Source organism: Acomys russatus, chromosome 1 (assembly GCF_903995435.1).
Source record: "Acomys russatus chromosome 1, mAcoRus1.1, whole genome shotgun sequence".
NCBI classification, from domain to species: Eukaryota; Metazoa; Chordata; class Mammalia; order Rodentia; family Muridae; genus Acomys; species Acomys russatus.
The window spans coordinates 25,940,415-25,968,362 of record NC_067137.1 but is presented as its reverse complement, the minus strand read 5'-3'; the positions used below and the strand labels follow the sequence as shown (position 1 = coordinate 25,968,362).

The window sequence follows — 27,948 nt, the reverse complement described above, 5'->3', positions numbered from 1 at the left end:
TACTCCTCTGCGCTACCGGACGGGGTGCGCGCGCGTTCTTGTCTTTCTGCCCCGCCCCCGCGCGCCGCGCGGGGGCCGCGTCCTGGAGACAGAGTGCCGAACGTTCGTGCCGCGTTCTGAAGTCACGGTCGCGGGCGCGCTGTGGTGCGGCAGAGCCGAAAACCCTGCCCTCCGCCAGAGGGGGCTGAAGGGCCAGCGGAAGCCTGCGGGGCAGGGCTCGCCGCGCGCGGCCTGCGGCAGAGGCCCGCGGATCGGGGACGGGGCCTCGCGGGCCCTATTCCCTGGTGAGCGGTCCCGGTGCCGAAGATGTCACCCCCACCCCACGCCACCCCATCCCCGCCACGGACGCAGGCCCTCGGGAGGATGTGGGGCTCTCGGAGCCTGAAGGCCCGAATTTTTTGTCCAGACTGCCCTTCCTTCTCCAAGAGCTCATTTGTCAGTAGCGTGAACGTCCCAAGTCTTCCATTAAGGGTTTGCCAAACTGAGAAAACTGCTGAGAACTAGATTCCTAGATTCTGATGACTACATGGCTTGAGTGGCGCCTTGTAGCCGGGAGGGTTCCAAGAGAGCCCTGCTTCAAAGCAACTGGAAACGGAACCGCTCGCTGATGGCTGCTTTCCCCAGGCTTGTTCCATGGGTGCCCAAGGTCCCGAGTTTGATTATTAAACGGAAGAGATAAATTGTTGTGAATTGTGATTACAAAACAAACGGTATTTTAGCTTTTCTAGGGGCTCTGTTACACTTGGTGACCACAATGAAAAATGGGAGCCAAGATGGTCTGGTAACTGGCACGCCTCCCAAGCAGAAGAGCTCCAAAGAATGGTTGGAACCACAGTCGCTTTCTTTTATGGAGGTACAGTTGTATGGCTTTTGAGGGCCTTGCGTGGCTGCCTTGTACAAAGTTTTGCCCCCACCCCGCCCCTATTTTACTCTGTTGGATAGATCCCATCTCATTTGCTCTGCTCACTTTGTATTTACTTACTTTGCTCTAAATTTAAGAGCTTAAAGTAGAATCATAAGCCATTGGTCATAAATCTTTCCACTAACAAAGCTGTTAAAAACCTGTCAGTATGCTGTAATTTTTTTCTAAACAACTTCTTATTAAGGTATATTTGGTATGCAATAAATACATAGGCTTGAAGTGCATAATAAATAAAATTTGACATGTATATGCTCCTGAAACCAATATTACACATCAACCTAACACATATATCCAGTATTCTCAGTTTCCTCATCCTGTCCTTTTGTAGTACCCCTCACTTCCCTCATTTCCTGGAACTACTCTGTCATTATGGTATTATTTTTAGAGACAAAGTTTCTCTGTGTATCTATGTAGCCCTGGCTGTCCCTGGAACTTGCTTTGTAGACCAGGCTGGTGAGGAACTCAGAGATCAGGCTGCCTCTGCCTCCAGAAAGCTAAGATTAAAGGCATTAGTCCAACACACTTGGATTCTTTCACTTAAAATTATTTTTCAGTTCATCTATATTGCTTTCTTTATTTTTGCTTTTTGAGACAGGCTATCTCTGTGTGTAGAGCCCTGACTGTCCTGGACTCACTTTGTAGACCAGGCTAGTCTTGAACTTATAGATAGCCATCTGCCTCTCTGCCTCTTGAGTGCTGGAATTAAAGGCGTGTGCCACCATGCTTGGCTCATCCATGTTGTATGTATCAACATTCCAGTCCCTTTTAAAGCAACCATCATTCTGTTCAATGGACATATCCCAATTTGTCCATTGCATTGATGGACATTTGGGTTGTTTGTTTGTTTGTTTGTTTGTTTGTTTTTCCAAGACAAGGTCCCTCTGTGTAGCCTTGGCTGTCCTGGACTCATTTTGTAGACCAGGCTAGCCTCAAAATCACATCAATCCGCCTGCCTCTTCCTCCCAAGTGCTGGGATTAAAGGCGTGCACCACCACCTCCTGGTTCATTTGGGTTGTTTTTAATTTGGTGCTATTAAAAGCTCTTCTAAGCATCTAATTAATGTCATTGTATAGACATGTTTTTATTTTCCCCAAGTAACATTTAGTTGTGGAATAACTGGTCATATGGTAAATTAAGTTAACTTTTTATGAAGTTGCCAAAGTGTTTTCCAAAGTTGTGATTTTATATTCCCATTAACAGTGTATAATAGTTTTTTCATGCTCTAGCCAATTTTTGGTATAGGCTTAAGTTCTATTGTATAGCTAAAAGACTATTAATCTAAGTAGTCATTCATTTGTTAGCTACTTTTTTTTCAAGTTTTGCTATTTATATATCTTCTTTGATGAAGTTTGTTTAAATATTCTTTCTAAAATTAAGTTCATTATTATTGAGATTTTAATTTTAATTTATAAGCCATAACAGTCACTACTTTAAAGTGTCCATTTAGGGGCTGGAGAGATGGCTCAGAGGTTAAGAGCACTGTTTGCTTTTCCAGAGGTCCTGAGTTCAAGTCCCAGCAACCACATGGTGGCTTGCAATTGTCATGAAAAATTAGATAAAGGAACATAAGATGGACTGTTTGTGGCACAGAGCTGTAATCCCAGCATTGGGGAGACTGAGACAAGGAATGGATTGATCCTAGTTTGAGGTTCAGCTGGGCTATATATAGAGTCCTGGCCAGCATGGGCTACCTCTTTTCTTATTTTATTTCTGATTTTATTTATTTATTTTTACCTTCTGTCTGAAAACAATATAGGAAGACTTTAGGAACAAATGTCTTTGTATTTCTATACACCATTCTTAAAGTTTATAAAGATCCAGCCATCTGTTTGATTATACTTTTACATTTTATGTATATTTGTATGTTTGTGGGTAAAAGTTAATCAATGATTCATTCTGTCCACAACTTTTACATTTTAGTTTAGTTTAGTTTTTTTATTTTATTTTTTGTTTTTTTCGAGACAGGGTTTCTCAGTGTAGCATTGGCTGTCCTGGACTCACTTTGTAGACCAGGCTGGCCTCGAACTCACAGAGATCCTCTTGCCTCTGCCTCCCGAGTGCTGGGATTAAAGGCGTGCGCCACCATGCCCGACAGTTTTTTTTTTTTTTTTTAAAGCAATTTCTCTGGGCGTGGTGGTGCATGCTTTTAATCCCAGCACTCAGGAGGCAGAGGCAGGTGTATTGCTGTGAGTTCCAGGCCAGCCTGGTCTACAAAGTGAGTCCAGGACAGCCAAGGCTACACAGAGAAACCCTGTCTCAAAAAACAAAAAACCGAAACAAAAACAAAAACCAATTTTGCCAGATATGGTGGCACATGCCTTTAATCCCAGCACTCAGGAGGCAGAGGCAGGTGGATTGCTGTGAGTTTACAAAGTGAGTCCAGGACATCCAAGGCTACACAGAGAAACCCTGTCTCGAAAAACCAAAAAGAAGAAAATAAAAGGGGGCAATTTCAAATATAAATTAGCAGGTAAATTTATTATAAGACAGAAAGAAGGGGACATCAAGAAATGGGATGCACCCCTTTCTTAGACCTTGTGCTGTTTTGTGTTGGTGGCTTTTTCTAGGGACAGCTTTGTCTAAGTGGTGTTGAGTTGTCATCGTCATTATGCTAGACGTACAGCGAGGTAAATCTGTCTTCTGTGTTTAAAATGCCTCAAACAGAGGCCTGTGCGTCTCTGTCTTAGCCCAGAAAGGTAAAAACATCAGGTATGGGAGAAGATGGTGCTGTGACATGACTCTGGGAAAGTCATTTGCCTGTCCTGGGACTGGAAATATCTGTGAGATGAATTATTTCTTATCCTGGAATGAGGTGTAACAGAAAGATCAAAATAGCCTTTGAAAAAGTGCAAAATTGATTTACAGAGAACGCTTCAGGGATATGCCTGTCACATAAAAATATAATAAGCACAGACAAGGGTAATTAATTTTCAAGATTTGAGGTTTGGACTAATTCTTTTCTTTTAGGCTTTAGCGAAAGAAGATACGGATGCAGCTGTTCAGTCAATATTATATAGAGAAAATTATATAATGAAGGTAAGAAATGCATCTTACCTGCTTACCTTAGAAGGTTACAAAATACATCTTAATTTTTTCATTTTCAATGTAGTATTTACTCAACAAATTTGAGTAAAACTCAAAGTTTTAAATAATATAGAAAATAGAATTAAAACACTCATTAGCAATTGGGATTAAGTGGAAGACATCTCAAAGGGTGTTTGAATGAGTAAGTACCTGTCTCCTGCACTTTGGAGGACTCCCCTCAACACTGCACAGGCAGGTACACCTGCACACACACATATGTGCACATCACACACACCCCCCCACACACACTAATTTTCTATTGTGATTTCACTTACAGTATATACTATATTGCTATATTGATTCTCCTTCCCCTGTGTGATATATTTAATTTGTTTAAATAAAAATGTTATTTCTCATTATTGTATGTGTATGATGTGTGTGTAGACACACATGCCACAGCACACATGTAGAAGTCAAAGGACAACTTGGTGGAATTTGTTCTCTTCTTCACCTTTATAGGGGTTCTGGGGATCACACTCAGGTTCCAGGCTTGAGTGACAAGTGTCTTTGCCTGCTGAGTCATCTCACTGGCCCCATATATTTGATTATCAGGAGGGGTAGACAAGTTGCCTCCACTTTTTCTTGGTTTTGGCCATGTGTGCCAAATGGTGGAAGCCAATTAAAGGACTGACTGATAGATGGATGAATGAATGAATGAATGAATGAATGAATGAGTTATTCTTAGGAATGACTTAGACCTATAACATTTGAATCTTACAAGATTTTAGGAAATAAAAGTTTCAAGGTGCTGTATTTATCTTTCTGCCACTAGGAACTAGATAAGTATTTACACCATCATGACTTCTTAAACACAAGAAGGAAAGAGATGTTGTATAAAAAGTGGGTTGACCGTGTGTCAGATCCTCTCCAGAAGAAAATTATAGAGAAAGCTCGTTCACATAAGAAGATTAAAAAGAGGAGACAACAAGAATTAGACAATTATTTGAAACATGTAAACAAGAAGGTAATAGATCATTTTATGCTTTTTACAGTGGTTTAAAAATCAAGGTTATCTTTGTTCCCTTCCTGTTTAGTCATCCATTCTGCCTCTAGCTCTCTTCTATTTATATTCAAGCTATACTCTGATTTAGATAATATATTCTTTTAAAAATGAAATTGCATTTCTCTCTCTCTCTCTCTCCTTCCCCCCCTCCCTCTCCTCTCCTGCCTCCCCCCCCCCCCCCGTGTGTGTGTCTGTGTCTGTGTGTGTCTGTGCTCATGAGCTCTCAGGGAAATCAGAGTTCTCTTTCTACTGTGTTAGTTATGGAGATTGAACTGAGGTCGTCAGTTTGGTGGTAAAGGGTCACCCACTGAACCATCTTTTTTCCCCATTAATTTATTTAATCAATTTACAGCAGACCTCTCCCTCCTCTCTTCCCAAACCTACTCTCCCACCTCCTTCTTCCTACCTCTCCCCTTCTTTGAGAAGGAGAGTCCCCCATGGGTACCAACCCACCCTGGCACATTGAGTTGCTGCAGGACTAAGGGCATCCTCTTCCACTGAGGCCATCTGGGGGAAATGGATCCAAAGGCAGGCAACAGAGTCAGAGACAGCCCTTATTCCAATTGTTAGGGGACCCACATGATGACCAAGCTACATATCTGCTACATATATGTCGGGGGCCTATGTGCAGCCATGCATGTTCTTTGGTTGATGTTCAGTCTCTGTGAGCCCCAATGGGCCCAGGTTAGTTTACTCTGTAGGTTGTCATCTGTTGTCTTCTTCCTCTCCTTCCTCTTCCTCCTCCTCTTCCCCCAACCCCTCCTACTTGTTTTTCAAGACAGGGTTTCTTTGTGTATCCTTGGATGCCCTGGACTTACTTTGTAGACCAGGCTGGCCTCGAACTCACAGAGATCCATCTGCCTCTATCTCCTTGAGTGCTGGGAGTACAGGCATGAGCTACCATGACCAGTTTATTCCCAACTTTCTGAGAAATGGCAAGATTGATTTCCAAAGCAGTTGTACAAGTTTTTGCTTCCACCAGCAATGGAGGTGTATTCTCCTTGCTCCACTTCCTCGCCAGCATGTGCTGTCACTTAAGTTTTGATCTTAGCCATTCTGACAGGTGTAAGATGGAATCTCAGAGTCATTTTGATTTGCATTTCTCTGATGACTAAGGACATTGAACATTTCTTTAAGTGCTTCTTGGCCATTTGATATTCCTCTGTTGAGAATTCTTTGCTTAGCTCTGTACCTCATTTTTAAACTGGGTGGTTGGTTTGTTTAATTTCCTGAGTTCTTTATATATTTTGGATATTATCCCTATGTTATATGTAGGGTTGGTAAATATCTTTTCCCAGTCTGTATGCTGCCATTTTGTTCTATTGACAGTGTTCTTTGCCTTGCAGAAGATTTTTGGTTTCATAAGGTTCCATTTATTAGCTGTTGATCTTAGTGCCTGAGCTCTTGGTGTTCTGTTCAGGAAGTGGTCTCCTTTAGCAATGGGTTCAAGGCTATTCCCCACTTTCCCATTTATTAGATGTAGTGCCTCCAGTTTTATGTTGAGGTCTTTGATCTACTTGGAATTTTATGCAGGTGTATCAATTTCCATTCTTCTATATGAAGACATCCAGTTAGACCATTTGTCTAAACCTTTGTTGAAGATGGTTCCTTTTTTCCATTGTACAGTTTTGGCTTCTTTGTCAAAAATCAAGTGTCTGTAGGATATGGGTTTATTTCTAGATATTTGATTCAATTCCATTGATGAACAAGTCTATTTTTATGCAAATACTGTGCGTCTTTGTTTTTTCTTTTAATTACTATTGCTCTGTAGTACAGCTTGAAATCAGGGATAGTTATATCTCCAGAAGTTCTTTTATTGTATAGGATTTTTTAAAAAAAGCTATCCTGGGTTTTTAATTTTTCCATATGAAGTTGAGAATTGCTCTTTCAAGGTCTGTGAAGAATTGTGTTGGAATTTTGATGAGAATTGCATTGAACCTGTACATTGCTTTTGGTAAGATGGCTATTTTTACTATGTTAATTCTACTGATCCACGAACATGGGACATCTTTAATCTTCTGATATCTTCTTCAAAAATTTGAAGTTCTTGTCATACAGGTCTTTCACTTGCTGGGTTAGTTTTACAAAAGATATTTTATATTGTTTATGGCTATTGTAAAAGGTGTTTCTTCTTAATTTCTTTCTCAGCCCATTTATCGCTTGTATAAAGGAGGGCAACTGATTTTTTAAAGTTAATTTCTTCTATCTTTTTTTCTTTGTCCTTTTTTTCAGACAGGGTTTCTCTGTGTAATAGGTCTGGCATCTAGTGAGATGATCATGTGCTTTTTTACCTTCAGTTTGTTTATATGGTAGATTACATTGATGGATTTTCATATTTTGAACCATCCTTGCATTCCTGGGATGAAGCTTACTTGATCATGGTCGATGATGTATTTGACATGTTCTTGGATTTGGTTTGCTAGTATTTTATTTAGTATTTTTGCATCTATGTTCATAAGGGAAATTGTTCTGAAATTATCTTTCTTTGTTCAGTCTTTGTGTGGTTTAGGTATCAGGGTGACTGTGACCTCATAGAATGAATTTGGCAATGTTCCTTCTGTTTCTAGTTTGTGGACTATTGGTATTAGCTCTTCTTTGAAAATCTGATGGAATTCTACACTAAAACCATCTGGCCCTGGGCTTTTTTTGGGGAGGGGAAGATTTTTAATGACTGCTTCTATTTCCATAGAGGTTATAAGCCTATTTAAATTGTTTACCTGATCTTGATTTATCTTTAGTAAGTGGTATCTATCAAGAAAATCATCCATTTCATTTAGATTATCCAAGTTCATGGAGTACAGGTTTTTGAAGTAAGACCTATTGATTCTTTGGATTTCCTCGGTGTCTGCTGTTATGTCTTCCTTTTCATTTCTGATTTTGATTGTTTGTTTAGTTGGTTGTTTTTTGTTTTTGTTTTTGTTTTTGTTTTGAGACAGGATTTCTCTGTGTAGCCTTGGCTGTCCTGAACTTGCTTTGTAGACCAGCTAGCCTTGAACTCACATTGATCCACCTGCCTCTGCCTCCTGAGTGCTACTACGCCCGGCTCATTTCTGATTTTGTTAATTTGCATATTTTCTCTCTGTCTTTTAGATAGTTTGGCTAAGGGTTTGCCTATCTAGTTGATTTTCTCAAAGAACCAGGTCCTAGGTCTTGGTTTTATTGATTCTTTGTATTGTTCTCTTTGTTTCTAAGTTACTGATTTCAGCCCTGAGTTTATTTCCTGCCATCTATTTCTCTTGATTTGTGTTTCCTTATTTTTGTTCTAGAGCTTTCAGGTGTGCTTTTAAGTTGCTAGTATGTGATCTCTCCAATTTCTTTATGAAGGCACTTAGTGTTTTGAACTTTCCTCTTATCACTGCTTTCATTGTATACTGTGAGTTTGGGTATGTTGTGTCTTCATTTTCATTGAATTCTAGAAAGTCTTTTTCTTTCTTTCTTTCTTTCTTTCTTTCTTTCTTTCTTTCTTTTCTTTCTTTCTTTCTTTCTTTCTTTCCTGACCCAGTGGTCATTGAGTAGAGAGTTGTTCAATTTGCAAGAGTTTGTAGGCTTTCTATTGTTGTTGAAGTCCAGACTTAATCCATGGTGGTCTGATAAGATATAAGGAGTTAGCTGGGCATGGTAGCACATGCCTGTAATCCCAGCACTTGGGAGGCAGAGGTAGGCCTCTGTGAGTTCAAGGCCAGCCTGGTTTACAGAATGAGTCCAGGCCAACAATGCCTCTCAGAGAAACCCTTTCTCAAAAAAACAAAAACTGGGGCAGGAGAGATGGCTTAGTGGTTAAGAGTACTGGCTGCTCTTCTAGAGGACCCAGGTTCAATTCCCAGCACCCACATGGCAGCTCACAACTGTCTGTAACTCAAGTTTCAGTGGATCCGGCCCCCTCACACAGATATTCATGTATACCAAATGTCAAATGTACATAAAAATAAATAAATAAAAATTATTTTAAAAAACAAAAACAAAAAAACCCAAAGATACAAGGAGGTATTTCAGTTTTTTTGTATCTGTTGAGACTTGCTTTGTGACCAACTATATGGTCAATTTTGGAGACAGTACTGTGAGGTGCTGAGAAAAAGGTATATTTTGTGTTTGAATAGAATGTTCTATAGATATCTATTAGGTTCATTTGATTCATAATGTCAGTTGGTTTCATTATTTCTTTGTTTAGTTTCTGTCTAGATAACCTGTCCATTGTTGAGAGAGAGATGTTGAAGTCTCTCACTATTAATGTGTGGGATTTGATGTGTGATTTAAGCTTAAGCTTAAGTTTCTTTTATGGATGTGGGTATCCTTGCATTTGGGGCCTAGATGTTCAGAAATGAGATATCATCTTGGTGTGTTTTTCCTTTGATGAATATGAAGTGTCCTTCCCCGTCTCTTTTTATTAATTTTAGTTGATATTAGAATAGCTACTCTATCACTCTTCTTGGGTCCATTTGCTTGGAAAGCCTTTTTCCAGTACTTTACCCTGAGGAAATGACTATCCTTGTTGCTGAGGTGTGTTTATGTATATAGCAGAATGATGGATCCTGTTTTTGTATCCACTCTGTTAGCCTGTGCCTTTTTATTGGTGGGAATTGAGCCCATTGATGATGAGATATTAATGACCAATACTTATTCCTGTTATTTTTATGTTGGTGTTGGTAGAGTATATGTGTGTATGCTTCTTCTTTTTTTTTTTCTGGTGTGGAATTATTTCCAATGTTTTCTTGGGTGTAGTTTAATCTCCTTGGGTTGGCGTTTTCCTTCTAATGTTTTCTATAGTCTGGATTTGTGAATAGATATTGTTTATATTTAATTTTGTGGGGTTTTTTTTGTTTGTTTGTTTTTTGTTTTTTTTCAAGACAGGTTTCTCTGTGTAGCCTTGGCTGTCCTGGACTCACTTTGTAGACCAGGCTGGCCTCAAACTCACAGCGATCTACCTGCCTCTGCCTCCCAAGTGCTGGGATTAACAGCATGTGCCACCACTGGCTTTAATTTTGTGTTTTTATCTATGGTAATTGAAAGTTTTCCTAGGTAAAGTAGTCTCCGTTGGCATCTGTGGTCTCTTAGAGTTTGCAGGACCTCTACCCAGACCCTTCTGGATTTGAGAGTCTCTGTTGAGATGCCAGGAATAATTCTGATAGGTCTGCCTTTATAACTTACCTGGCTTGCTTCTTTCTGTGTTTTGTACATGTAGTTTTTTTGGTTATTATGTGGTGGGAGGATTTTCTTTTCTGGTCCAATCTATTTGGCATTCTTAAGCTTCTTGGATGTTTATAAGCACCACTTTCTTTAGATTGGGGACGTTTTCTTCTATTATTTGTATGAAAACACTTTCTGGGCTTTAGAGCCGAGAGTCTTGTATTATTATTATTATTATTATTATTATTATTATTATTATTATTATTATTATTATTATTATTATTATTTTGGTTTTTTGAGACAGAGTCTCTCTGTGTTAGCCTTGTCTGTCCTGGACTTGCTTTGTAGACCAGGCTGGCCTCAAACTCACAGTGATCCACCTGCCTCTGTTTCCTGAGTTCTGGGGTTAAAGGTGCCACCCCGCCCAGCCTATTCCTATTATTCTTAGGTTAGGTGTTTTTTGTTTTTTTTAGTTTTTCGAGACAAGGTTTCTCTGTGTAGCCTTGGCTGTCCTGGACTTGCTTTGTAGACCAGGCTGGCCTCAAACTCACAGTGATCCACCTGCCTCTGCCTCCCAAGTGCTGGGATTAAAGGTGTGTGCCTAAGTTTTTTTTTTTTCCATAGTATCCCAGATTTCTTGGATGTTTTGTGTCAGGAGCTTTTTAGATTTAGTGTTTTTTTTGACCAATGTATTGATTTCTTTAATCATTTCTTCTATGCCTGAGATTCTCTCTTCCATCTCTTATATTCTGTTGGTGATGCTTGTGTTTGTAGTTCCTGTTCTCTTCTCTAAGTTTTCCATCTCCGGGATTCCTTCAGTTTGTGTTTTCTTTATTGCTTCTATTTCCATTTTCAGGTCTCAAAAGGTTTTATTAATTTCCTTCACTTGTTCAACTGTATTTTCCTGTATTTCTTTAGGTGATTTATTTATTTTCTCTTTAGGACCCTCTATCATCTTTATGAGGCTGGATTTAAGGTCATCTTCTTGTGTGTTGGCTGTGTTAGATTATCTGGAGCTTGATATAATAGGATATCTGGGCTCTCTTGGTGCCATATTGCCCTGCCACTAAGCCATCTTCTCTATGAAGGGATGGCATTGATGCACTGATGCTGTTTTGAAGCAGAAGACGGAAGCTGTGTGGGTCCCTTATAACTGAGGGGCACGAGGCACAAACTGTTTATCTTTTGAGTTCTGATGTCTTCAAAATCAATTGTGTACCTCTTTCTTACATGTGGTTTTATTTCTCTTTTAATAGGGAAATACATTTATAGAGCATTATGATCCAAAAGAATATGATCCTTTTTATATGAACAAAGAGGACCCCAATTTTCTGAAGGTAGGTAGGTTTTTTAATTGTGATGGTATATGTCTGGTTGTTATGAGCAGCCTTAACATATACATTGCTTGCTCTATAGTGATTCATTAAAGTTTAATTGTTAGAATGGTTTCCTATCTTTGTATTTTAGAATGGAATAAAAAACCCAAAGGCCAAAGATAAGTTAATCTCCAGAAAACATGAAATTTGTATTATTATTATTATTATTACTATTATTATTGTTATTTATGTGTATTCATGCATATGCCATGGTGTATGTGGAATTAAGAAGACAACTTTGGGAGTGGATTCTCCCCTCTACCGTGGACTCTGGGGATGAAATTAGGGCATCAGGCTAAGCATCATTATTCCTGAGCGTCTTTCTGGCTCCACTTACCAGCTTTTAAAAAGAACACTTAAAACTCACTCTTAAAAAATACAAAACATAAATATTAACTATAGTCACCATATTACATAATAAATTTTAAAAATTTTATTAATTCATTCATTTGCATAATACATTTTAATCTTTTAAAGTTTTTATGTGTGTGTGTGTGTGTGCATGTTCTGTGCTGGGGACATATGCATTTGAGTGCCCACAGAAGCCAGAAGAAGGTGTTGGATCATTTGAAGCTGGAATTTCAGGCTGTTATAAGCTGCTTAACTTGAGTTCTGGAATCTGAACTCTGGACTTCTGGAAGGACGATATGAGTCTTAACTGCTGCTAAGACAATGCCCCACCCTACTCCCCTTTTTTTGATACAGGCTCTCACTGTATAGTCCTGGCTGGCTGTCCTGAAGCTCGCTATGTAGACCAGGCTGATCTTGGATTCACAGAGATGCATCTGCCTCTGTCCGAAATATCATATCCAGTACTGTCTGAAAGAAAATTTATGATTACATTCAAGTAACTAGTTTATTAGTAAAGTTTTTATATGGATGTGATGTGTTTGCCTGTAATTCTAGGTCTGCTGGCTGGCTAGGAGGATCCACAAGTTAAACCCTTGCCTGGGCAACTTAGAGACACCATCAAATAATAAAGGACTAGGATGACTCTAAAATGTTTGCTGCTCAAACATTAGGCCCTAAGTTCTTTTTAAAAATTAATTTATTCAGATTACCTCTAAATTGTTACCCCCTCACTTGTATCTCCTTATTCCTCCCTCTCTCCCTCCCTCTAGGCCCTAAGTTCAGTTTCTAGCATTCATATAAAAAGCTGAGCATGATGATGTGCACTCTCATAGGCTGAGACAGAGAGATCTTGGGGTTCACTGGGCAGCTAGTCAAGCTTAACCAATGAGGCTCAGGTCCCTATGAAACCTGGTATCAGAAAGCAAGGTGGATGGCTCCTGAGGAGTAATACCCAAGGCTGCTCTCTGGCTTCTACATGCATGTATGTGCGTCTATACACACACCCATATGCAATTTTAAAAATATATAAACAAATAAAAAGGGATGGGCTTGTAGTTCAGTGTTAGAGCACTTGCTCAGCATGTATAAGGCCCTATGTCCAATTCCCACCATTACAAATATGCTGTTTTTTTCATGCCATCAAGGAATTTTATCATTTTGAGAGGCATCTTATTAAAACTAATGTGAGTCTCTATGTACCCAAATAAGTATATAACCTAATACAATATACTAATCCAATCTAATATATAGAAAACCAATATAAATATAGGTCTTTGACCTGTATTTTATAGTAGATTCTGAGCAGAATCCCTGCAGCCTTCTAACACGTAGCTGGGACAGATTCAGGGTCGCAGCAGTCGTCCTGTGGCCCATGATGCTGTGGGACAGATTCAGGGTCGCAGCAGTCGTCCTGTGGCCCATGATAGTGTGGGACAGACTCAGGGTCGCAGCAGTCGTCCTGTGGCCCATGATAGTGTGGGACAGATTCAGGGTCGCAGCAGTCGTCCTGTGGCCCATGATAGTGTGGGACAGACTCAGGGTCGCAGCAGTCGTCCTGTGGCCCATGATGCTGTGGGACAGATTCAGGGTCGCAGCAGTCGTCCTGTGGCCCATGATGCTGTGGGACAGACTCAGGGTCGCAGCAGTCGTCCTGTGGCCCATGATGCTGTGGGACAGACTCAGGGTCGCAGCAGTCGTCCTGTGGCCCATGATGCTGTGGGACAGATTCAGGGTCGCAGCAGTCGTCCTGTGGCCCATGATGCTGTGGGATAGATTCAGGGTCGCAGCAGTCGTCCTGTGGCCCATGATGCTGTGGGATAGATTCAGGGTCGCAGCAGTCGTCTGTGGCCCATGATGCTGTGGGACAGACTCAGGTCGCAGCAGTCGTCCTGTGGCCATGATGCTGTGGGACAGACTCAGGGTCGCAGCAGTCGTCCTGTGGCCCATGATGCTGTGGGACAGACTCAGGGTCGCAGCAGTCGTCCTGTGGCCCATGATGCTGTGGGACAGACTCAGGGTCGCAGCAGTCGTCCTGTGGCCCATGATGCTGTGGCTCAAGTGCTGGCTGTGGTGTAGCCTTAGCATTGCTCCTCCACGCCTCAAGCCCAGGCCCCTGCTCAGGCTCTACCAAGGCCTCACGTGGGGAAGCTGGGGGAACGCCCTGAGACTGGGCTTCTGATGGCCCACTCTGTGCTCTTTATACCCATGATATCTCCTTCAAGACCTTGCCCTTGAGTTGCTGCTGTATGAAAGGCTTGTTCTTATTCTCTGAGTTTTAGGAATGCAGAGGATTGATTCCTTTTTTTCAAATCATTGTGCAGCCTTTCTGTGTATCTAATACGTACAGCTCTACTCAAGAGGTGTTCAACTTAGAGATGGGCATATAGGCACACTCCTGCAATCCCAGCAGTCAGAAAGCTGAGGCAGGAGGGTTTTAAGTTCAAGACCACCGTGGGACACATCCCAAAAAACTGAAACAAAACAAATCCACAACAATAACACCATGGGCCTAATGGGATGCCTGAGTGTTTGAGCGCTTGCTGCACTTTCAGAGGACCCAAGTTTGATTCCCACACCAGGCGGCTTACAGCTGGAATTCCAGGGGATCCAGTGCTTTCTTCTAGCCTCCAAGTCTTCACATGCATGACATATGTACACAGACACACGTATACATAAAGAAAAATAAATATTAGAAAATTTGTATCCATTCATGTTCCTTTAGTATACCAAACCATTTTACTATTTGACAAATGAAAGTGAACAGAAGAGCACTTCTGTGTGTGGAGTGAAGTATTCCTGAATCGAGAACAAAGCAAAATAGGCCAGCTTTCTCCTTTTTCATGAGACACCATTTTACCTGGAAGAATTGCTTACAAACCATGGTTATTAAATTTTGGTTGGTTGGCAGACATTTTGGAAAACGACTGGAGTGGTGATGGCAGTGTTCACTGCTAGTGACAAGATGTAACTTTCAAGCAAACATTTTACTTTTGACGTGATTAGTGCCTGACTGCTCAGACTGAGTGGCCAGACAGGCAATGCTACTAGTGAATTCCAGCCTTGACATTAGATAATGAGATGTGTAAGCTCTCAGAAGACCTTATGTGACCCAGAATATTCCCCAAATAACCAATGCATTCTGCGTTAGAGTCATACACAGGAAAAGATCATCATAAATGTTTTCTAATATGGCTTTATATTCCATATCATGACTAATATTGATGAAACTTGGGGATGGAGAGAGGGCTCAGTGGTTAGGAGCATTGGTTGCAAGTGCTCTTGCAGAGGACCTGGGTTTGATTCCCAGCACACACCTGGCAGTTTACAATTGTCTATAACTCCAGTTCCAGGGGATCTGATGCCCTCTTTTGACCTTTGTGGGTACCAGGCACACACATACATGCAGGCAGAACACCTATATACATAAAATAAAAATAAAAATATGCAAAAAAGATCATTTGTTAACTTTGAGTAAAGTGTCAAAAACATTCACAGTAGGCCCAGTGAAGTGGATCTGCAAATAAAATTGTTTGCCACACAAGCCTCACAACCTGACTTCCGTCTCTGTAACCCATAATGGAAGATAACTGTCCCTGAAAGCTGACCTCTGACCTCCATATATGTACCAGTACTCACATAACACAGACACAGTTTTTAAAAGAGAATACCCACAGTGATCTGAAAAGGGTATTAAAACCCTTTCTTCCAGCCAGGTGTGGTGGTGTTCGCCTCTAATCCCAGCACTCGGGAGGCAGAAGCCGGTGGATCTCTGTGAGTTCAAGGCCAGCCTAGTCTACAAAGCAAGTCCAGGACAGCGAGTGCTTGTTACACAGAGAAACCCTGTCTCCAACAACAACAACAACAATAATAACAAACAAATAAAAACAAAACCAAAAAACCTTAGTCTTTATTATATATCCCAAAATGTAAAACTTTAGTAGACATAGGAAAATGTTGTTGATTAAACGTTAGATTGTTATAACTCTTTAGAATTTAAAAGTTTATGTTTTCATTTGTCAAAAAGTCACATACAAATAATGAAGATGATAGCACTGTTTTTGTCTCTTCACAGCAAATTAATGTTTTCTCATCCTGTAAGTAACACTCTGTAACTTGTGTAAAAGCGAAACTACAGAGGACAGTCTACTTACTGTTAAGTCTCAATAGTCATGTTCTGTGTTATAGTCACTCAAGAAAACAAGTCTAATCATGACTGGAAAGACACAGGAGCAGGCTAGATCACTGGTATAACAGTCTGAATGCTGTTGTTTTGTGTTGAATTTTTATTTTAGTAACATTGGCCAGCAAAAGGCATTTAGTTCTTTAATGCTTTACAGATAATCTGCATCTTGAATATCATATGAAGTTTTATATAATTATTGTGTTGCTGATTGTGGGTGTTAGGATCAAGATGAACATAGATATCTATCTATCTATCGATCTATCTTTCTATTTCCATTTATTAAAGGAAAGTGAAATTTTAAATTTATGGCTATATGATGTGACAGGAGAGTTTTTGAAGACTAAACCCAAACTTTGAAATAAGAGCATACCTTGCCTTGGGCTGGGTAGATAGTTTAGTTGGTAAAGTGCATACTTGCACAAGCACAACCTAAGTGTGGGTCCCTAACACCCTGTGAAAGACAGACATCACAGCTTAAATCTGTAAGCCCAGTGCTGGTGAAACAGAGACAGATGGATCCTGGAACTCAGTCGCCAGCCAGTCTAGTCAAAACAGTGATCTTCAGGGTCAGTGAGAGGCCGTGTGACAAAAAATATGGCAGAGAATGGTAAAGGAAGGCAGCTGACATCAACCTCCGCACTCCACAGACCCATACACACATATGCATCTTCATCTGCATCTACACATCTACATGCATACACCCACATCAACATGAGCACATGTATGATCCCCACCCCACAGAGCTAACCTTTCCTCTTTGGCTATACGACCTCATAAGAGAAGTGTCAGAGTACCCCCGTCTCTTTGTCATGTGTTAATAAATACATATAGTTTATAGGCCCTGTATTCTTAACTCTTCTGGCACAGGAACACACATGGGTGCTTAGGATAGACTAAATGTTAATACTCAGACCTATAGCCCAGTCCTCAAAAAATTCTTCTTTTGTAGGTTATCATGCCACCATTTCGTGACCCTTTGAAAAAAGCACAATATGATAAGGATAATGAAAAAAGAACTCTTCTTCAGTGTGAGACTGGTACTTAATTCTTACATGGTTTCCTGGCCTGCACACAATGGCAGTTGCAGTTAAGCATGCCGACTGAGGTTACTGTTTTCTTTCAGGCAAAATGTACACAATGAAAGAATTTAAAGAGCTCGAGAAGGCCCAGCTGCACTCCAGATTCCCGAGTATTTCTACTTCACGGCAACAGATGACTCCAAACGATTGGCTTAAAGTGCCCATGAAATATATAGAAAGTGAATTTTGTAAAAGGAGCAGGTAATGACTGATGTAAAATAAGATGTGCTCTTCTGAGGCTTGGAAAATCCTTTCTTGAGGCAGTGATATACTTCAGTGATGATTTTTAAGGTGAAGTCTACTGTGATTGTTCCTCTGTATGCAGTGTTTTTCTTGGGTACTGTCAAGATTCTCCAATTTTGGTTTTCATCAGGAAGACTATGAGATATCTAAGCTTGTTTTATTTTTTCTTTAGAGTCATCTGACATTTTCATCTTCGTCATTATACATAGTTCACTAAATTAGGAGAAAATCTAGACCATCATCACTTCAGACATTTCTTATATACCATTCTGTCTGCTTTTAATTTCCAAGATCCAATATCTGTGTGACCCTGGATAGTGTCACAGATCTGCCAGTCTTTGATATCGGTTGACTTTCTCTTTTCACGTTTTGGTTAGATGATTTCTACTGAGCTGTTGGCAAGTTCACTGTGTCTTCTTGTGTGCTGTCCACTGATTAACTCGTCAAACACACCATCTGTAATGTCACAAAACTGATTTTTCAGTTTTCACCTTTTCTGAAATTCTTCATCTTTTGGCATACAATGTCCACTTTTTCAACCAGATTTTTTCCAGAAGCCACACTAATCATATGTACTTTGAATTTCTAATCTGGCCGGGTGGTGGTGGCGCATGCCTTTAATCCCAGCACTTGGACGGCAGAGGCAGGCGGATCTCAGTGAGTTTGAGGCCAGCCTGGTATAAAAGTGAGTCCAAGACAGCCAAGGCTACACAGAGAAACCCTGTCTCGAAAAACCAAAAAAAAAAAAAAAAAAAATCTAATCTGATTGATCCAATATTAGGATTATTTTTGAATTTGATTCAGTCTGTTTCTGCTGGTTGCTTTATATCTTTGCTAGGCATTTTACTTTTTACCTATTTTTTGCATGCCTTATTTTATAATTTTAAAAGATTTGTTTTTTGTGTATGGATGTTTTGCCTGTATGTATGTTTATATATCATGTGTGTGCCTGGTGCCTGCAGAGGTCAGAAGAGGGTATTGAATATCCTGAGACTGGAGTTAAATGTGAGCTACCATGTAGATGCTAAGCATTGAACCTAGGTGCTCTTGAAGTACAGCCACTGTTCTTAACTGCTGAACCATCCTCCAGCCCAGTATTTTGTTTTGTTTGTTTGTTTTTGGTTTTTCAAGACAGTGTTTCTCTGTGTAGTCTTGGCTGTCCTGGAACTCTCTTTGTAGGCCAGGCTGTCCTTGAACTCACAGAGATCTGCCTGCCTCTGCCTCCTCAGTGCTGGTATTAAAGGCGTGTGCCACCATGCCTGGCCTGGTTTTGTTTTTTGAGACAGGTTTCTACTATGCCTTGTACTGGCCTGGAATTCCCCATATCCATCAGATTGGCCTCAAACTCTCTTCTAGAGATCTTCCTGCCTCTGCTTCTAAGTGCTGGGTTTAAAGGCATGCACCACACACATTAGATTTTTAAATTAAATATCAGATACTTCAAATGGAAAAATAGTAAAGATTGAGTAGCTTTCTGTAGAAACCGACATGCCTCTTCTGCCACAGTAATATTAGGAGGTTTTGTTTGTTAGTCAGAAGTTGACTTTGGGTGTTATTATAGTTGTTGCCTTTAGACTCTACAGACCTTAAAAAAACATTTATTTTATTTATGTGTACCTGTATGAAAGTATACCATGTGTGTGTAGCTCACAGAAGCCAGAAGAAACAGTCAGATCCCCTAAGCCTGAAGTTTCAGGTAGTTGTAAGCTGCCCATGTGGATGCTATGAATTGAACCTGGGTCCTTTGGGAGAGCAGGCAGTGTTCTTTATGGCTGATTCCATCTCTCCCGACCTCTGAAGAGTTTTTTCAGAAAGATGTTTTTATTTTACTGTATGTGACCTGTGCGAGACTGCGTGTGGGTGTGTGAACATGAGTGTAGGTTATTGCAGAGTACAGAGGAGAATGTGGGCTTCCTGGTGCTGACTGTGAGCTGTCAGAGAGCTTGCTAGGACCAAACTCGAGTCCTCTGGAAAAGCAGATTTAGCAGTTTAGCCATTTCTCCAGTCCTGGGATTTTGTTTTGTTTTTGTTTTTGTTTGTTTTCAAGTATAAATGTTGTGTGAGGGCCTCAGGATGATGGTGGAAGGATAAAATATAAAAAGATTGATGTGATAAAAGAAAAGACTTATTCAGCTTCATAGCTAGAAGGGCCAGAAAGAAAGAGAAAATTCAAAGTTGGAACATGAATACTGAATCCAGAGCCTCATGCTTGTTGGGCAAGCTCTCTGATACTGAAGCAGGCTTCCAGCTCAGTGTTCTAAGAAGTATTATCATATGTTTTTACCACCTGTGGCTGCCATACTTGTGGCAGTCCTCCTGCCTCTGCCTACAAAGGGTTGGGAACATAGGCCTGCTCTACCACACCTGGCTTTAAGACTTCTTTTCATATTAGAATATAAACTCGTGGTGGATAGAGGGAGGATTTCAACTGTGCCTACCTAATCTTGGCTCTCAGAGGACAGCACATCAGTCTCCATCATGGTTTCAAAACTCTTAAACAACTGGTATCATTGACCAGGCACAGCAGTGTCAAGTAATGGTATTTTGGACCATATTTATGGCAGTCAGTTTCTAACAATAATTAATGCTTAAATGCAAGTGAGCGTTGTTTTGCAATATCCTGACACATGTTTTCTTGTTAAAGGTTCAAAGTGAAGATGAATTTTAATGCTAGTACTTTTGATTTGAACCCATTGAAAAAGGTGCCTAATATTGTGGTATGCCAGGAGGAAGAAAAGACAATCAGTTGCAAGTAAGCCTGTTAATTGGTAAATTTGCTCCTCTTTCATTTAAGATGCTTCCCCTACCATCCTTTCAGATTGCTTGAGTTAGTGCCAAGGCCTCACCACCATTCAGGGTAAGGTAACTTTTTCTTTTTTTTTTTTTTTTTAATGGTTTAAAGGGATAAATAGCACGGAAGCAGAAAGTTCAAAAATGAACCTGGGAGAAATTGTTGATCACTTGTACTAAAGTTATGAGCATTTTAGTCTGAGACTAGTTTTGGTAGGTAGACACTACTATCTACCAAAAACACTGTACCAAGGGTGAAAAGGTACAGCAAAGAAGCAGTTAATTGGACGGTGCATGCAACATGGAAAACCAGTTAACTATATATTGAGTTCAAAATGGGAGACGTCATACACACAAAAGAACTGGATGTGCTAATATACATCTGTACTTCCAGTACTTGGAAGGCTGAGACAGGAAGATCTGGGCCACAGCCTGAGCTACATACATAGCAGATCTTGTGTACAAATCTTTGGGGTAGAGATTTCTCTACATAATTGTAGAGAAAGGTAACTTCTTCTTATAATCTGATTATAAATAATGTGATCCCTCATCATTGCTAGAAAGACTGTAAAATAGTGCAAAAACTTTGGGAAACAGCCTGTCAGTTTTCCAAAATTATAAACACTAAGTTACTATGTAACCTAGAAGTTCTACTGAGTGTGTGTGTGTGTGTGTGTGTGTGTGTGTGTGTGTGTGTGTGTGAGAGAGAGAGAGAGAGAGAGAGAGAGAGAGAGAGAGAGAGAGAGAGAATGAAGGAGGGAGGGAAAGAGAGATAGAGGGAGGGAGGGAGATCAAGAAGGAGGGAGGGAGATGAAGAAAGAGAGAGGAAGAAAGAGAGGGAGGGAGGGTAGAGCGAGCATGTGAATGTTTTCCACAGCACTCAGGTAGAGGTCAAAGGACAACTGTCTAAGTTAGCTTTCTTTTTCCACCATGTATATCCCATGGATCAAACTCAAGTGTTCTTACCTACTGAGCTATCTTGGTGACCCAGTAATCAACATCTTAATTGTAATTTCTATCAATGGAAAAAAAGAGAGATTTGTTTTCATAAACCTCTCAGAGTATGACCCAGATTAAGTATATTGTTTTTTTTCAGTACTTGGGAACTTCTGTTTTAGACTAGAGGCTTAAGTCTGCCACCCCTGCTCCTAGAATAAGACTAGCTTCTATGAGTGAGAGAAGTAACCAATGACGGCAACAGGTGTGGAGAAGGAGGTATTGTATAGTTTTGGGGGGCGGGTGGATATAAAATTAATATCTGCTCACAAACTGGGCTGGTGTCAACAACCTTCAAAACGACTTATTCCAGTTCATCTTAATGAGTAAAATGAATTTATTAGAGGTTGCTTATGGAGCAGTAAGTATGGACAGCTCCATTCTGCCCTCTCTCCTCCCAGTCACTAAGTCCCTTCACTAGACTGTGCTCTGTGTGTAACTTTAAATATTAAGCAGAATTCATGTAACCCAGGGCTTAGAGTGCAACCTAGTGTTAAAGCAGCATAGACAACAACAGGCTTGGCCAGTATGAGACACAGGAAACAGATTCTGGGAAAGATGCATTAATGCATGCTCCATCCTTGATCTTATTAGGGCCTCTGTGGTCTTGGCAGACACTGTGCAGACATGGGAGGATGGCTTGTTTAGCTGCTGTCCAGCATGAGGAGCAGCTTAATGGCAGCTTGCTGCAAGGCAGAGTCCCTATGACCAGGATTTGTAGAACCAATTTCACTACATCAGGCTTGTTTTAGGTCAATTAGACCTTCCCAGGGACAGCAAATGCACAACTCTGAGGGGTCGTTCAGGACAAAGGGCCATCACCCAGCTGTTTGATTACATAGCACAGAGGTTTCAGATAAGGCTAGAGCAATGTGATTTTATAAAGTTTTTTTTCATAAAATGTGAATTCATACATACTTCATAAACTTTTATTTTTTTTTTTTCATTTACAAGTGCAAAATATGCTTTATTTCAGGTACAAAAACAACATGATATTATGACAACTTGGGTTTCCATGGCCACCTCCCCATGGTCATACACATATGACCAACCTGGAACCACCACCTCCCAAACCCCCCCCCCCCCACCTTTAGAAACGAATCACCCAACAACCTAGAGGGAGAAGGTAGGAGGTACACCTCAAGAGAGAATTGTTTTAAGCACAGATATGAAAGAACAAAGTATCCAAGCCTTTTACCGAGCAGAGAAAGATGGGCCAGTGTAAGAAACAGTCCCCTTTCCCTTGTTTCTAATACTAGCCCACAGAGCTCTCCCAGTAGTGTTGTTGGCCCATGGACAAGGCCTCAGGGCAGTGAGCTTGTCCACATTCCTAACAGATGTGGCCTGGATGGGACCTGGACTGGATGCCAGATACTCAACCTGGCTCAGTCCACTGCAGGATGTGCATCCCAGATCAAACAAGCCTAGATCAGGGCGGGTTGAGATCTCGAACTACCGATACTTACATACATAGCGCAGATGTGACCTTATATCTAACACAAAATCCACTCGTGTTTCTGCATATGCCGTACACATACATGGCCCAAAGGTAATTTTGTTTATAGCTTTTTGTTGTTTATAGTGCTTTGAATGCGAACCTGTCCATGAGGCCAGGTGAGGAAACAGGATGTTCGATTTGCTGTAGTTGTGAGGGCCTGACTCTGTCCTTCGCTTTCCAGTGGCTTTTCCCAGCTAGAAGCCTGGGCATAGGGAAAACTCATGAAAGGTTGGTCAAAGTGGAACACAGGGAAGGCAGGTTCTGAGTGGCTGCTGCATGGGAGGGGATGCAGAAGATGGAAGGGATCTACAGACGACAGACAAGCCATGAAAGATAGCATCCCTGCATCCAGGGAAGGCAGGAGGCTGTCCAGCAATCACCACCCAGCACAAGAAGGGGCCAGCACACATGGGGAGGGGTCTGCAGGCTCCATGTATGCTAAGCTAACAAAGAGGGTGTTGGTCTTCAAGGCACCCTCTTTTGACAGGTTCCAGGGAGCAGCTCAGGCCACCGCCACCCCCTACAGCTCGGCAGCCCATAAATACAGCACAAAAGTCCTTTCTCCTATCAAACTCTGGCCAGGGGGCCAGGACAAAGGCCAGAGCAGGGCTTCCAGGTAACAGAGAGCATTTGAGGAAGAGACCTTCTGTACTCCCATGGAGAGGATGGGCAGAGTCTGTGGGAGCCAAGTGAGGGCTAGAATTTTCCAGAAATGAGACACACAGAAGGCAAGGAACACTGCAGACTTTCTTTGAATATACCTTCTATGTCTAAGTTTATGCAAAACTCATTGCAAAAACCCCTGAGACTGCCTTAAATGATCCAAGAGAGAGAAGGCAACTGAGGCTAATGTTAGCAGAGTTAGTAGGGTGCTTGCTTTACACGCACGAGGCCTCTCTGGGTTCTGGGTTCAAAACTCAGGAGCTAGCTCAGTGGAAGAACAGCTGCCTCACATGTATGAGGCCCTGAGTTCTGGATCTGCTCCCTATGACTTCAAAATAAAATAATAAAAACATTATAACATATAAAAAAAGGAGAGGTTAGGGAGTAAACTTTTATTTTTAAATAAAAATATTATGTTATGTTCTTTACTGAATTAAATATTTAAAGGATTTCTCCTGGTCCTTCCCTACAGAAACAAAGGGCTCTCCTCTCTGGACAATGAAGCTCTGTGTCCCCAGGAGGGAAAGAACCCAAGTCCCAAAGGGATCGACTCTGAAAGGCCCCATTCTTCCATAAACCTGTGCCAGGAGGCAGAAGGGGATGGGGGCCAGAATTCGGTGAGAGCTGCAGAGTCAGTCCTGTTTGTTATACATGGGGCCGCATTTGCGACAGCCAAGGCTAAGCTTCTGATATGGCAGTCCCTTTAGAAGGGAGGCGGCAATGGAGCACCCTCCAGTGGGTGATAAGAGTCGAAGAAACTGAGACGGACGTTCTTAGTCAGAGGCAATGGAGAGAGTGTCCTTCCAGCTTGGTGGTGCCATAGTGGACATGCCCAGTGCTGGGGGTCTTGATTGGCTCCTGATCTTTATACCACTTCTACCCTTGTTCTCCCATTAGCTGTAGTTAACTCGGCCTCCAGAATGGTTTCTTTTAGTTCAATCAAGAATTAGTTTCCAAAAGGAACAATACTAAAAGTAGGAAGCTGTAAGAAGGAAAGTAATAGCCCCCAAATGTCAAGTGTCTAGAGATACAGTGTTTATAGAGACTTCTCATCCCTCAGTATCTGTGGTATTGAGGTAGTCATTTGACACCTAGGCCTAGTCCCACACCCAGTCCCACACATTTAGGAATAGAGGGGATGTTTACACGTCAGTTTCCCCTCTCATTGCTGTGTCCCATGGGGACAGTCTCTTAGGAGTGGCTTGGCCGCTAAAGGATATTTTTTAATCCACTCAAGAAAACGTATTAAAGCTGTCAGCACTGTGTTTTACCTTCTTTTCCTGCCTTTAGCATTTCCCCAGATGGTTGTTTTGTTCTTCTACATTTTCACAAATACCTCTTCTGATTCAGGCAGTCTGTTAAAGGCCTGAAGCCATAGTAGTGAACAAAACAGGTAAACCTCTGCTCCTGTGGAGCTTACATTTTGCTGGTAAAGATAGAAAGCAATCAGAATAAATGTCTAACAGGCAAGTTAATGAAGAAGAAGATAGGCAGCAAGGAAGGGTGTGGACAAGGACACTATTTCAAATGCAGAAATCAGGAAAGGCTTCTTGGAAGAGGTGACTTTGTAGGTGACACTGGCCTTAGAAACTGAGGGTGGGCTGTGAAGAGTTTTAGGGGAAGAGTATCCAGGAAGAGAGACTGGCTCAGAGAGCAGATTGAGGTGGACTGAGGTTGACAAGAGGAAACAGGAGAGGAGGCAGATGACCACTCATATAGAAGCCAGCCAAAAGCTTGGAGTAGTGAAACATCTAAATAATTTTTGGGGATAGTTTTTATTTTGCACTCCCCCCCTTTAAATTGATTGTTGTCTAATTTCTTAGAGACAAGGTATCATGGCTTCATGAAGCCTAGGCGGGCCTTGAACCTCTTATATAGCCAAGGGATTCTTCATCTTTCTGCCTCCACCTTCCAAATGCTAGGATTACAGATGTGCACCACTGCACCTGATAAAATAACACTATAAAATGAAGAATATAGCTGCTTTCTAGCCAATTATACACAAGCCAGAACAGAAGCCAGGAATCTAGCTGGCAGGCCAGGGCACTGGGTCAGGAGCATAATGACCTCTGAGGCCTAGAATGGCCGTGTGGTCATGGGGCCCTGAGGAGTGAGCACGCTGACAAAGGGTCTTAGTGTTGGATACAACAAATGAGTGACCTGGATAGATTATGGTCCTACTCACGACTAGAGAAGTTTGAGGGGAACTCAGGGTGAGCTGGAGGAAGAAGTGCAAAAATAAAGATAATGCTTTCTGGAGCTAAATTAAAGATATCTTTTACCATTACAATATACATTAATAAAGTATGATTATTAAGCAGTTTACTTTTTCTCTAGCTGTTCATTTAAGCATGCTTTGGGGCTAGGGATGTAGTCAAGTTTAAAGTACTTAGCAGGCATGTGCAAAGTTCAGTCTCCTACATCTCAAAAAAGAAACCAATGAACAAGTGAGCAGCACGCATGCTCTGTTAAAGGCCATTTTCCCAGCCTCAGTGTCCTCAAATGCTAAGTGCTTCTGCTGGCAAAGGGTCCCGCTTCAGATGTCACTGTGCCCAGGCGACGTAACGATCGACAAGTCAGGTTGCCGGCATGCTGCAGTTACTGGCATCACAAAGGAGGAGGAGGTGATGTCCTCTCTTTCCTCATTCATCTTTTATCTCAGTGTCTGAACACTGATGCTTCACCCTTTTAGAGTCTTCGTAGGAGGAAGGACAGCTGTGTAGTGGGCAGGAAGCTTCTTAGCCAGGCTTGGCACATGCTGAAAGCGGCTCTTTTTCCCTCATCGGCACTAAGAGAAGATTCTTAGAGCTGGGAGATCTCACTCACCATGACTTCCTTCCAGCTAATTTCTTAATATTGTCTCTGGCCCCACACCTCTGCTGGAACTCCCATTGCTTTCATCTGGAGACTAGGCTTCTCCAAGAATGTAACTTGGATTCATTTCTAATCATCTGGTATGTTGCCATAGGTAGAGGCGAGTGTATGTGTGTGAGGGTGTGTGTGTGTTTGAGTGTGAGTGTGTGTTGTTTTTTTTTTTTTTTTGAGACAGGCAAAGGTCTCATGTAACTTTGGCTAGTATCAAACTCACTATCTAGCCAAGGAGGAACTTGAATTTCTGATACTTTTGTACCCACTTCCTGAGTGTTTTCCATGTGAAAAGTTTATGCAGTGGTGGGGATCAGACTCAGGGCTTTGTGCACCTATATAAGCTACATTCCTAGCTCAGCAGTCTTCACTTGGGGTCTCTGTACATGGGAGGGGTCCTGTTAAGCTATCTGAAGCTTGGGAGAGGGAGTTTGGAACTACTCCTTTCACTTCTCTGTATTGGTGGTTGAAGAAAGGGACCCAGGAAACACCAACACTTTTCGAAGAAAAAAATCCTTTTCTTTCATTAAACCTCTTACTGGTTTAAAAAATTTTATTTATTATTATGTATATATTGCTCTGCTTACTCATACACCTGCAAGACAGAAAGGGGTATCAGATCAGATCACATTACAGATGCCTGTGAGTGAGGTACCATGTGGTTGATGGGAATTGAACTGAGGACCTCTGTTTGCTTGGTTGGTTTTTGAGACAGGATCTTATTGTGGTTCTCTTCCTAGCCTGGGACTTGCTCTACTGACCAGGTTGGCCTCAGATTCACAGAACTCTTACTGCTTCTGTCTCTGGAGCACTCTCTCTCTCTCTCTCTCTCTCTCTCTCTCTCTCTCTCTCTCTCTCTCTCTCTCACACACACACACACACACACACACACACACACGTTCTTGATCTTTTTGTAAATCCTGTAAGACTCACTTTCACACATGTAGAACATGACATTTAGTCCCTAAAAATACCAAGACTAAAGTCAAGTGCATTGTAGTAGTAACCAGCTCCATTCAGCAGGATTTAGCTTTTAGCCTCCCAGGAAGCAGTGAAGTCGGCTGATGGATTAGCCTGGAGGTCAGAGGAGATGCTAGGTTGAACAGCATATTTGAGCCATCCTAATATCCTGATGTTTGAAGTCATGAGATAAACTGAGAATGAGTGTCAAGAAGGGCAGAGGGCTGGCTTCTGTGAGAGGAGTCAGCTGTGGCCAGAGTGGCTTCAGAGGATTGACTTCCTTAGAAGTCAGTCTTTCTGGCCCTGTAAGCCCTTTATCCCTATGGCACACTGAACTCTTTTCTTTTGTCACTTTCGAAAGGTTACAACAACCACATACCCTGATTCTTGATCTGTGCAAGTGTCCACCAAAAAAGGCTGCTTTAGGCGAAGTTACCTGCTGCCAGGAATCCTCCTGAGAGGGACCAAGGAAGACACTCAACAGTCATTCTGTTCTTATCTGCAATAAACTTCATTTAAATTTGAGTTCAGTGTCTGTGATGATTAAGAAATGACAATACTGCCTTTAATCCCAGCACTCGGGAGGCAGAGGCAGGTGGACCACTGTGAGCTTGAGCCCAGCCTGGTCTACAAAGATTCCAGGAAGCCAAGGCTACACAGAGAAACCTTGTCTCGAAAAACCAAAAACAAAGCAACAACAACAAAACAAACAAAAAACATCCTGAAAATTAAAGAAATCAATTGTACTGCTTCATTCCATATTCATTATCTGCAGTATTTCATTGGTACAGTTATCCAGTCTCTTAGAATC

The 27,948-nt window shown here is 41.4% G+C and overlaps 1 protein-coding gene across 3 annotated transcripts; it reads left to right on the top strand.

Annotated features, from left to right (window-relative positions):
- The first annotated feature begins 121 nt into the window (after positions 1-121).
- Fam228b (family with sequence similarity 228 member B) lies at positions 122-27,948 on the top strand. Of its 3 annotated transcripts, none has more exons than XM_051143153.1 (8): positions 615-853; positions 3,890-3,958; positions 4,779-4,970; positions 11,390-11,470; positions 16,993-17,080; positions 17,167-17,323; positions 20,160-20,222; positions 27,499-27,948. In XM_051143153.1, the coding sequence occupies exons 1-8, from the start codon at positions 755-757 to the stop codon at positions 27,593-27,595; spliced, it is 846 nt and encodes a 281-aa protein (XP_050999110.1). In that variant the 5' UTR covers positions 615-754; the 3' UTR covers positions 27,596-27,948. The 3 variants fall into 3 exon arrangements, with proteins under 3 accessions (XP_050999118.1, XP_050999110.1, XP_050999103.1); XM_051143146.1 differs by lacking the exon at positions 20,160-20,222 and adding an exon at positions 20,010-20,117 and having other exon boundaries at positions 27,499-27,939; XM_051143161.1 differs by lacking the exons at positions 20,160-20,222; positions 27,499-27,948 and adding an exon at positions 122-284 and having other exon boundaries at positions 720-853; positions 17,167-17,327.